General features: G+C 39.8%; 1 protein-coding gene across 1 annotated transcript in view; it reads right to left on the bottom strand.

Annotated features, from left to right (window-relative positions):
• Positions 1 to 2,277: 2,277 nt before the first annotated feature.
• Positions 2,278 to 13,091, bottom strand: part of woc (without children) — a 176,648-nt gene continuing 165,834 nt past the window's right edge. Inside the window, exon 21 of the mRNA XM_067157257.2 lies at positions 2,278 to 4,050. Within this exon, the coding sequence (XP_067013358.2) occupies positions 3,876 to 4,050 (175 nt within the window). The 3' untranslated portion in view covers positions 2,278 to 3,875. The remainder of the gene's footprint in view (positions 4,051 to 13,091) is intronic.

Genomic DNA, 13,091 nt, shown 5'->3' with positions numbered 1-13,091 from the left:
ACTGTTTTGCTCTTCTCCACGCTGATTTTCATACCTTACTTCTCAAGACTGTCATTTAAAGCCTCTAGTTGGATTTGCACTTCTGTACTGTTGACTCTCCAGATCACTATATCACCTGCAAACAATATTTTCATACCCCCTCAATATCTTGCCTTTGTTCCCATTATAAACATAAGTGGAGACAATACACTTCCCTGTCTTAGCTCAGTTTGATTGCTAAACCAATCTGTTCTCCCCACTGGAGTCTGGACAAAACTGAAACAATTCTTATACATTGCTGAGTACAGGTAAACCCCGTTATGCGCGATTTTGGGGTTAAGTATATTGCTTTCATCTGTTAACAGTACGTAGAAGCTGTAATGCCTTAAGGCGGGTACATCCATGCCTGCCGAACCCGTACCGCATCGTACACTACGTTACTCGCCAAGGTTAAACGCGGCAAGCGTAATCTACGCGCATCTTTCGTCGTGTTTGTCGAGACATGAATCGTCAGTTCCGATCAGCAGAGTGGTGAAGTTGCACTTCACAGATTTTGTACTTAAAACGCCGGCCAAAAGGAAATGAAGTGTGCCTGTCGAAGGAAAGAAGTGTGTACCAAAGTCGTATTAGTTAGAAACAAAGTTAGAAGTTTTGGATCGCTATGAGAAAGGTGAGCGTATTGTTGACATTCAGCGAGCTTTGGGACTTGGACTCCAATGTGAGAATTATTTGTGACAATGCAGAATCAATTCGAAAAGCTGCTCAGTCTTCTGCTAACTTACATGCGACTGGAGTGACCAAAACTTGCTCGGAAACGATGGAAAGAATGGGTTGGACTGAGCATCACAACCAACAACACATGCCTCTCTCTGGAGCTACTATTCAAGTGAAAGACAAGAGTTTGTATACAGAGTTTAGTTATATTATTGTGTGTCTCAGTGTTAAACTTTTAAATGTATAAAGTTTGCATTAAAATGCGTTTCAGAAACATGATAATGGTTGTTTTCTGTAAAAGTACTAAGAATCTCAGCTATTTTAAACTTAATATGTGAGTAAACGGAAACCTAACCCTATATTTTACATATAAAATGACTCGATTTACACGAATTCGGTATGACGTAACTATCGCGTCCAACGAGGTCTACCTGTACTTGTTAAAAATGTAATTTGTACCTGAAATTGAGTAAAATATTTCTCAGGTAATTGTAATTCAGCCCAATTACTTTTTTCTTGTACTCTTCCAAAACTGCTGTTATCTGTAAAAAGCGGTACTGCCATGACCTAAGTCTGTGCTGAAAACCAGCTTGTTCCGAGTACCAAGTGATGCCACGCTTGCGTTTGTAACTACACTCAACTCTCGATTAATTGGGATAATGTAGGGCTACGGCTTCCCGGATAAGTAAAACCGCAGTTAACCCGCGAAAGGTTAAAAACAGAACAGGCGTACTGAAAGTACAGTAAAAATGATAATAAATAATACTACTGGAGTCCCTTGAGCTCGCTGCTGTGAAAACCACTCCAACATGCATTGGTCAAGGTCCTCAAACGTAGATTTCTTCATCGTTTTTTAGATTGCCATACCATAGTTTGCACTGGACAAAAGGTCACGCCACCCCTGCTACTATTACGACTTGGTAATATTATCCCGACCCTTTGTAATTCTGTAGCACTGTAACTCCTTAACACTTTTAACATTTTCAGTGTTTTTGATACCGCGGTTAAGACACAATGCGGTTGATCCAAATACAGTAAATCAAGAGTTGAGTGTATATGCTTTCTGCGGACAGTGTGTTTGCATCAACTTCTGCTTCGAGCTAGGGACAACCCCTTCAGAATGTTATAAAATACTGAAGACAAGTTTTTGGGGAGCAGGCTATAGGACATTCCCAAAGATTATGCGGGTTTTACCATTTTAGGGAGGGGGGGCAGAACATTGATTGATGATGTGTACTCCTGGTTACCCAGTGTTCGCTTCAGCACCAGAAATGATCACAAAAGTGTGTCACACTGTCCGCAGACAGTCGAGCGGTTAAGACTGCTTTCTATGTTGAAGTTCTGAAACGTCTATGGGGGGAATATGAGGAGGAAGCAACTTGATCAGTGGTGAAACAACACGTGACCCATTCACCATAAGAATGCACCTATCCTTCTCTCTCTCCTGACTCGTGCAGTTTTCAACACAAAATTCCATTGAAAAAAGGATTATTTCTATGATTCTCAAACAAGATTGTATCTTTTCTTCATTTTAATAAAATATTCTAAGCGATGGTTTTCTAAGAATAAGTGCCCAATATAGGATTTTTTTTTTTACAAAATCATTGTACTACTTTTAATGGATTTCTCGCATCAAGAAGAGATTTCTTACATACTGGTACCCATTTCTTAATTATTTTAAAACAGTTTTATTTTATCATTTGTTCTTCTCACCATTTTCTTTATTGTCTCTATGTGGCTGAACAAGGCCAAATGAAGGCCGAAACATGTACAGTTTTTTTTACAATAATCTTGAAGTGTTTTAACATAAGAATTGTACCGACTAAGGTGGACATTTTACTGTCAATATGGAACATTATGAATATGAAATACATAATCTGCACGTTTTAGCCATGAACAACATGACCCTGAGGTCACATCCTGTCTTATCTGCCTGACTTTGTACCCTGCGATTTCTTCCTACTGCCAAAACAAAAAATGCAGCTGAAGGGGCAAGAGGAAATTCAGTGAACAGTAGTCCGTTATGAACACGCTACATGAAAATGATTTCTTGGAATGCTTCTGATAGTGGCAGCGCCACTGGAATCGATGCCTAGCCTACTACTTTTAAGCTGATGGGGGACCAATAAGGTTCACGTACACAATGAACTATTAATGAGATCAGTCTGGGAATCTACTGACTTGACCTGTATGTCTTGAAAATACATTACACTAAATATAACAGCAACGAGTCTTCTTGCTATTTGAACACAATGGTTTGTGTAATTCCACCACGTACATTTTGGAGATTTTAAAAAAAAGCAGGGTCAATACTGGAGTTAAAAAAAAAAAAAAGGTATTTACAAGTTTCATTATCAATTAAATGAATCCAACATAATTAATTTTGTTAAGATGATAACTAGGAATTGTGCACAGTATTTCTTCAGGCTTGCATTAACAATAACAGTATCTGAATAGCAGTAATTTATAGTCGTTGACTAGCTGCTGAAATCATATTATAGACGTTCCAGGAAGCTCCGTTATGTACACCAGACGAGGACTTTTATTTACAACAAATTGATCCTTGTACCCACATCCAGAAAAAAAATCACTATCAATTGTCCTTAGTTCTCTGCACAAATAAAACACCCACTGATGGTGCTACTCACTTTTCTAAGCACAGATGGGAAGAGTTGACACTATTATATTTCAATAAAAATAAATGATCGCCATATTGAAGCCTCCATCGATGACCATGGAAAGGTCCTCTAATTTGTCAAGAAATGGTCGGCAGTGATGATTGAAGCTGTTTAATTCTTCACAGTTTCCTGTATTCAACCACTTTAAAACTATCAACACGTAAAAAAAAAAGAAGTGTTTGCTCGCAGATCTCCAACGGTGCACTAAACAACACGAATGTTATAAACCACAAAAAAAAAAAGAGCTTCTCATAAATTTTCAACACAATACAAATGTTACACCAAGTTCTTTCTTTTGTAAAATGCTCCATGGCATTCCACTGCTGCTGCTAAAATTATCCTACCAGTGAGTAAAGAGTCCAGCAGTGCTATAAAAAAATAGTTAACCTACCAACTAGAAAAAATATGTACAAAATGACAACAGTTTTGGGAGCCTGTCCGTAAAGTTTCTTAAAAATGTTCATTGTACACTACACTTTTTTCATATAAAACGAAGTCTTTCACTTAGCTCGCTAGAAGAGCCATGTTGATCTCCTTCACCATTTTTACTCTGTTTAGCATTTTCATGAGCGATTCACGACCTAGTGCTTGAGTGGAGTACCACACGGGGCTGTCAGGAACACAAGAACGCTCCGGCAGAAGGTAGAAAACGTCGTTCCGTGTCTTCACACTCTCTGGGCTGGAAGCAAGACAGAGAAGGAACACAATTATTTTCACTCCATAACCTTGCAACAGACAAGACTTGTTACTTTAGGTTACTGTTATAATAATTTACAGTTACTAAAATTCACTTCTTCACTGTACTCCACACTGCTTTACTTCTAAAATTGACGTTTTTGCCGATTTTGGCTCTGTCTGGTGGTTATGCACTGAAACAGACTTTCAACCAATCCCAAGCTGCCATTCATATAGACTTATAATGGCAGAGTGCGATCTCGAAAAATAGTTGCCAACTCTAATATTTACATTCACCACGTTAATCTATCTCGCTTAACGTGTATGCTATTCGGTACGGTTCACGATCTTTTGCATTTTTCTTTAGTAATTAGTATTTTTCATATTAGTGTTTATCTCTCTAGTACAGTAGAGCGCAGTTTACAGTTCAGCATAGCAGGCATAAGTTAGTACAATACAGGTTTAATAGTTCAGTGTATAAAAATGGCTGTATCGGTTAGGTACTTAGTTCATGCGTGTTCAGCATGTCTCAGTGTAGTTTGGGAAAGACGAGTGGAAAGAAAGTGACTCTGTGATTAGTGGAGTGTTCCTTAAGCCACAACCTCTTCCCTGTGCCAGCCATTAGCGGTATTATTTCCTCATTCTCTTTTATTCTGAATAATGTATTCTCCTTTTAGTGTCGGATGTTGCTAGTAAGCGCAGTTTTTGTGTATTTGTTTTCAATCCCGATTCATTAGCTCTTCCGAGTATGGTATTACATTTTATAAAGGCTGTTTACCGCGGTCATATTGCATCACCCGTTTTCGCAGTAGTAGGGCGTTGGCAACAGAACTAAGGCGTTGCCCATTTGTTTTGCGAAATGTCAATTTAGAAGTAAAGCCGTGCGGAATATAATAGATCCGATATTAACCAGATTTTTTGTGATTTTGTAAAGCATTTTTATTAAACTCTATGGCTAATTTCGACAAGGAAAATTTACATGAAGGTAGCACTTATGATTTAACAAGGAATGCATGTGTACAAAGTTTTGTGGCATTCTACTGTCTTTAACATACTCAAACTGGACATCAAATTACTGTTAAATTAAGTACAGTAGAACCTCGATAATTCAAAATCTACACAATTAGAAATAGGAAAGGATTTCCACCTATCAATACTTGTTTATTGCACTTATTATGCTACAGGACCAGTTTCAACCCTTTACATAAGGTCATCCTCAGCTGAACCATGCATACATATCTATGCGATGAAGCTATGATTAAGATAGTATTGTCAAAGGAATGCCATACGATAATAAACATTAGGTCACATCCAAATGGGGCATGTCGTAACGTGAACTGGCATATATGTCACTATGTACAACAATGCCTTGTATGTCTAAAATAGTATGTTTAAGATTTTAGAATTAGTTGATAAAACATATCTCACTTAAAACTAACACATATACATATTTACAAGATGAATACAATATATGGGAGGCACTTCATGCACATGAACGTTCGTGCCTTGCTTGTTGGCTGACTCCTGTGTTCAAGTCTTATTTACACAGTTATACACTCAGCTGCTGTTCCTGGAGTTTAAATGATATGATTTCCTTGTAAAATTGTATAAGTAAAACATTTTGTCTTCATGTATGTACATAGAGTAAAACACTTTCCAATTTTAAAAAGGTGCCAGACGTATGGTTAAAATTAGGCTAAAAAATGTTCAGCTCTGCTGTGTGTGTTGCCTTATGTTAAAATCAAATCATGTTGTCCTGTGACGCCCATAAAATTTGAGTGACATTGGGTTCAAAGTAGTGGCTCCTATCCCATTTGTAGCTGTGCAGTGATGTTATATTTATTGTTGTTGGTGTGGCTGAGATGTGTTTGATATGCGAGCTTGTTGTGTACTCGCAGTAGTAGGGCGTTGGCAACAGAACTAAGGCGATGCTCATTTGTTTTGCGAAATGTCAATTTAGAAGCAAAGCCGTGCGGAGTATAATAGATCCGATATTAACCAGATTTTTTGTGATTCAAATATCAAACACATCATTTCCAGAAACTGAAGGAGGACTCCATAAATTTGTGATAGAAAAACGTGAGTTAGGATATGGTGTTTCTAGTGAAATGTGTCGATCGAAAGCAAAAGAACTCAAAACAGAGCGTTTTACTGCAAGTCGCGGATGGATCCGAAACTCTTATCGGAGAAAGGGATTGTGCATTCGGAGACGTACATGTATTTCACGTCGTCTCCCTGGGGTGTATGAAGAAAAATTAACGGCCTTTCAGCGTCACATTATTCATTTGAGGAAGCAAAATTCTTATTTGCTGTCGCAAATTGGGAATGCTGACCAGACACCTGTCTATTTTGAAACGCCGTTGGAAAATACAGTGGATACGAAGGGTTCTAAAAGTTTAACCGTCAGAACAGGTAGTAACGAAAAGCAACGATGCACGGTAATATTGTGCGTATGAGTGGATGGAACCAAACTCCCTCCATATGTGGTTCTGAAAAGAAAAAACACTTCCGAAAGGAAACTTGCCGTCCGGTGTTATTGTTAGAACAAATGAGTCCGGCTGGATGGACAATGCGTTAGTTGAGGACTGGGTGAAGTGCATTTGGCAACGTCGCCCGGAAGCTTTGTTACAAAAAAAAAAAACATGCTTGTGTTGGACAGTTACCGAGGACATAAAATGGACGCCATAAAAGATATGATGAGGAAAGGAAAAACCAATCTTGTGATAATTCCCGGAGGACTCACTTCGATTCTACAGCCGTTGGATGTGTGCGTGAACCAGCCTTTCAAAACTGCAATGAAACAGTTGTACACCGAATGGATGTTTGATGGTGATCATTAAGCTATTCAGCGAGTTCCGTCGGCGTTTGAAGGCACAGTGCTGGACGTTGAATATGTTGCGCTGATCTTCGAGAGCTGGCAATTTACTTCAATCGAGCGACTCGTCTTCGGCTTCTGCACGATTTTGGATCTTCATATTTATTGGATTGTGTTGTGACTTCCTGATAGTATATGCAAGCTGGCTCACTTAACTGTGCCCCGCTTCTCGTAAACATTTTGAGACAGCCGAACTTTGCGTGTGCTGTGCTGCTGTTCAGAAGATTGCACCTTGCTTCTTGTAAGTGACTTACCTTCTATTTCTTCTGGATTTTACAGTGCCTATCCCCGTTGCCTTATATTGCCTCTTCAACTGTTTTTTGTGGGGGGACTCATTCTTTAATTTCTTTCTTACCTATGCATTGTTTTTGCGTTTTATATGACTGATGATGACCCAGATTGGGGTTGAAACCGGTACCGCTTATAATTAAATAGGAATGTAACACTACATTTCTTATTTATTTGTATTGAATAGGTTGAACTACGTTATTTATTATTTCAATTTAATTGTGATACAGTTCAATACGGAATATCATGAAATTTTTATCTTTAAATTAACACCAACCAGACAAGTGAAGAGGCCTGAAGCGGGACTAAAATGCAGCTGGATCAAGACCGCATGGGCGCACATTCCCAATGATCTAGTGTCAAAAGCTTTAAGAAATGTGGAATAACAAATTCAGTGGATTGTAGTGAGGACGACTATTTGTGGAAAGATACCAGCGACGAAAGTTCCTACGGTGAAACTTCAGATGACGACGATGAATTGTGAATGATCTGAGTATTGGACTGACTTTATCTACGATTTTTGTGATGATTTGATTAATTGTAAGCTGTTTGAATTTATATTTGTGGTATATTTGAAGAAAATTAAATAGGCATGTAAGTTATTTGATTTATATTTTTATCCGTATTTTGCCGTCTCAAATTTAGCGTGCGGCTCTTATTCGGTGGTGGGTGGTACTCGGGATTATACGGTAATTAAAATGTTCTTGAAATCAAATCGCACATTTTCAAAACTCTAGGTGTGGAACAACCAGTCGTACTGTCAAAATTCAGTGGATTATAGGGAAGTGTTATTAAGATGTAATGTGTTTACAAATCTTATGAAGGATGAATGAGGGGCACATCATGTAAAACCACCAGCCTGTTTCAAACTCGTACTCAGTGTGGTGCACCTTACCGTAGTGAAAGGATACCCATGAAGCTTTAAAAGGCGGGGGGGGGGGGGGGGGGGGGGAGTCTCACATATTATATGTTATTTTTTTTTTTTCCTTTCCCTTTTTAACACCTTATTCACATTGACAACTGTCTATTTTAAACCAATTGGGCCAGTTGATTAAATATTTGCTACAAATTGTCCTTAATGCTGCTTGTCACTGACCTAACATAACAGGTTTACATAAAGTGCATACTATACAAATGAATATTAAAAAGTAGGGCAAGAAATATTTTATTATCAAAGACCACACAATGGTCTATTGTCATGGATACATACATACATACATACATACATACATATCCCACGTCGTTCCATTTTACGCGATGGGTCGGCGAACAAGGCTTCTCCACCAGCTGCGGTCTCTGAACTTCTCTCCTTCTTCGATGCTTTCCAAAGTATGTCCTCGCTGTTCAATGTCAATCTTCACCATGTTGTTGTACGTGAGTCTTGGTCGCCCTATTGGTCTTTTGTCTTCAAGTTTTAGATCATACATTTGTTTCGGTAATCTCTTATCTATAATACCAATATAAATGGTCCGTTATTGGACATTATAAATTTTCCAGCTAACTCATTCCTGGTTGCCATGAGTCACATATGTCAATACCATCTCAGTCGCTACGCTGTTATTCTGTCCTGCAGTCTTACAACTTCAGCCTGCTTGCGAATTTCCTCATTACGGACTCTGTCCCTCCATGTTTTACCGATCATGCTACGGACAAATCTCATTTCTGCTGCCTGGATTCTACTACTTATTTCTCATGGTCCATGTTTCGCAACCATAGGTCAGGACTGTTACATAATAGGTTTCATATATGACTCTCTTACATTTTGTTGGTGTTTTCTTGTTCCATATTATGTCTTTAACTATTTTGTAAAAGTTGCTACCTGCCAGAATTCTGTGGGAAATTTCCTTGTCTATAGAACCAGTATCAGAGATAACACTTCTAAGATATTTGAATTGATGGTTCATCTGTAGCTGTTTCTCCTCCATTTCAATGTGTCCCATTGGTTGTCTGTATCTCTTCATGACCATAACCTCACTCTTCTCTTGGCTGAAGATGAGTCCATATTCTTTAGCAGCTTCTGTCCAGGAGATTATTTGTTCTTGAAGGTCTTCTTCAGAGTTTCCCCACAAGCATATATTGTCCGTGAACAAGATAACTCATTCTTACCTCCAATGGTTTGGTGAACTTTTCTCTGAATCTCGTCATGGATCCCTCTGTAAATGCAGTTTTTGTTAAGAGGTGCACAATTCTACAATACATTTATCTGAAGATATTTATGGGTATTGTACCATTACATTACAATCTAGGCGCCAATATGAAAGAAGGGGCAGACAAAATGGTGCGCGGCAACTTCAGGCAGTATAAATATATAAAATTGTTACCAAAACTCGGATCAATCTAAGTTTAGAAGGCGCAGAATTATAGAGGCCATGCAAAAGAACCTTAAGATGGAACAGATATTGTTTTAAAAAATAACTGAAACCTAATTCATTCTTTACTTGAAGAAAAAAAATTGCACGGAATAAGTCAATGGAGAAGAAGGAAGACGGAATCGGTCGTCGTCGTGGAACGAAATAATAATTTAAATAAGAAGATTGAAGCAAAACTGTGACATTTCTTGTTATGTCTTTTCCGTCCTTCAGTATGGTTTCGAAGGGTGGACGCTCAGCCCTATATTGGAGAAGCGGATTGAATCTTTTAAAATGTACTTATACAGAAGAATACTCCGGAATATCTTGGGTAGAAAAGAAGACGAATGAAGAAGTCCTCAGCATCTTGAACAAGAAGAAAGAGCTTCTCATAACCATCAAGGAGCGTCAGCTCAGCTACCTTGGGCACATAATGAGAGGTGAACGATATGAACTTATCCGACTGATCATTCGAGGGAAGACTGATGGGAAAAGATCTGTGGGAAGACGGAGAAATTCCTGGCGGTGGTATGGACATTACGTCGATAGAAATCTTCCGTGCTGTCGTTTTGCGTGCAATCATAATCAATTGGATCGCCAACCTTCGGAGGGAGACAGCATCATAAGAAGAAGATACAGAGACAATAAATTACATGGAAATCACTGCGACTCACGATGGTCCCCTGGACATCACAAAAGAAGGGACGTAGTTCTTAAAAGGGAGTGTGATCACCACGGACAGTGATGCATGCTCTACAATGTGTTCCCATGCTGGCCACAAGATTGGTAAGGAGTTTTTGTGGCAGGACGTTCCACTCCTCCACCAGTGCACTTGACAACTGCTGGATGGTCGTTGGTGCATATGGACATGCTGCAATATATCTGCCTAACATGTCCCACATGTGCTCGATGCGATTTGTCAGGGGAGGGAATGGGCAGGCCAGTCCATTCGCTGAATATCCTCTTGTTCCAAGAGCTCCTTCACCTGTGCTGTTTGATGTGGTCGTGCATTGTCACCCATAAAAATGAAGTCAGGGCCGAATGCACCCCTGAAAAGATGCACAGGGGGAAGGAGCCACAATAACGTTGACCGGTGAGTGCACCCCGTTCAAAGGTTTGGAGTTCGGTACGCCCATGCAACATTATGCCTCCCCACACCATAACACTTGGACCACCAAAATGGTCATGTTCAAAAATGGTCATTCGACAATGTTCTTGGGTCACTACGTGTTCCCACCTCTCGCCAGATGAGAGTACGTCTAGAATCGCTACTCAGGCAGAATCTGCTCTCATCTGAAAAGAGCACGTGACCCCACTCCTCATGGTCTAGACCTGATGCTCTTGGCACCATCACAAACGGTGCCGCCGATGTGCGGGTGTCAATGGAACACAACGTAATGGTTGTTTGGCAAACAGACCATCCCCATGCAGTCGCCGTGCCAATGTGGAGCGTGAGATTGGGTACCTTGCAGCCCTGTTAAATGTGATTGCAATTGCACCCGCTGTTTGACTTGAGTCTCTTCTTGCCTGTTGCACAATATAGCGGTCATCTGCTGCTGTAGCTGACCATGGTAGACCCCCTCCTCTTCTCTTGGCAGCAATGCCTGTGGTTCGGAATGATCTCCATGCAGGTGAAACAATGCTGTGAGCAATACCAAACTCCTGGGCTACACTCATCAAACTTTGTCCTTCTTCCAGTTTTGCGATGATTCTTCTCAGTGTCATCCAAATGTTACCTCCGGGCCATGTCGTACTGAATAACGCCACCACAGCGCACCGCAACAGCTCGCTGATTAACTCACACAGTTTTATCCTATTCCTTCAACTGCCTCGTTTTGTGGGGCCAGACCCATTTGGTGCTATATCACGCTGACCTCACGCCAGGTTTCTATGCACACGTGAGAGAGCTCTGGCAATATGTTACCGCACTTTCATTAATTTGCACCGAGTAGTTGATACGCTATCTATTTCATCCTTAAAGTGGACCCTACACGGTCAATAACACTGATCAGTAATACGGACCAATAATACGGTACACATCAGTATTGTAGAGACCTTAGATGATCACTATTACTGTCAATATTTTGGTCAGTACTTGTGCACGTATTGATCATTGTGATATTCCATCAAAATGATCGTAAAAGACGGGCATGTGTAGCTATCATATTAGCACTTTGCATGAAACGCAGTGTTAATAATGATAATAATAATAATAATCGTATGGCCTCAGCTACCGTGTGCAGACATTTCAATGTGACGCCATCTGGCTGTCTGCTCGTCAATTTCGACGTTCCGTTTTACTCTAGGCCCCCACTAGATGGCAGACCGAGTACACCGAAACTCTCTTGGGCGTCTATGGCTGAGATTTAATTAATTTTGTCGGGTAAACACCAAATGTGTCACCAGAGATCTTTTACATGCCGACATCGTACAACATGGAGTGTCGAATGGACTTTTTTTCCGCCCTTCAAAAATCCGACTAGCTCTGCCGGGTTTGAACCCGCTATCTTGGGATCCGGAGGCCGACACTCTACCGCTGATCCACAGAGGCACAGAGGCCAACGCAGTGTTAAACGTAAATGATGGGTTGAAGATAGCTTAAAAAACGAGAAGAGTATTCTCATATGAAGTTGTTGAGGTAAATGCAATATACCGGCGCAGATTATCAAAACCACCTCCGAATTATGAGGGTACTTTTGAGAAATTAACTGAAATGTTAGAGCCCTTTCTAATAAGGCAGAATACATACACGCGGACCTTTTTATCGGTGGCAAAGAGATTAGCGCTGACATTGAGTTATCTTGCAACTGGAAGAAATTTTGAAGATTTAAATTTTTCTGCTATAATGTCACCAGTTTTCATCAGTATGGTAATTGTAGACACATGTGAAGTATTGTGTTACGTTCTACAAGAGTACATAAAGTTACGACATTCTTTATAAAACTCATCACTAATAAACAAAACTTGTTTAAGAACAGAAGTTACATAACATCGGGGCTATGTTTTATTAAACAATCTAGTCCGTTTATTCCCCGGTAGGCTTAAATGAAGTGAAAAGTGTGAACACATTTCCATTTGCAAGAGTGTTGAGCACAACAGGAACTTATTATTTATTCAAGAACTGAAGTGCATAAAACAATCACGATGATGGTTTGTATGCTGTATATCATCTGCCCCAATCCCTGATGTTTTTACTAAACTATTGTTTTTAATTAATTACGGTAATTTGAAAGCAAGTTTTTCCCCCCTCGCTCCTTCACGGGTTGCATTTGCTTTCAACTTGGAGTATACAACCAACAGTTTATCGAGCGCCCTATTCCGTTTATGTTTGTTCATATATTCTGGATTGGAAGCATCCTACAATTCTGGCAGCATTTTGTACAGTTTGATAAACTGTTGAAATAACTCGCGATCACCAGACGGTTCCACAAGCACCCCTACTTTGGCCTTGACGAGCACATGTGTCGTCCGTCGCTGCTTTGTTATAATGACAGAAATAATAAGCGCACTCACACGGTCGGTATAACCTTCAGT

Source organism: Anabrus simplex, chromosome 13 (genome assembly GCF_040414725.1).
Source record: "Anabrus simplex isolate iqAnaSimp1 chromosome 13, ASM4041472v1, whole genome shotgun sequence".
Taxonomy (NCBI): Eukaryota; Metazoa; Arthropoda; class Insecta; order Orthoptera; family Tettigoniidae; genus Anabrus; species Anabrus simplex.
This window is presented reverse-complemented; position numbering and strand designations above follow the sequence as displayed.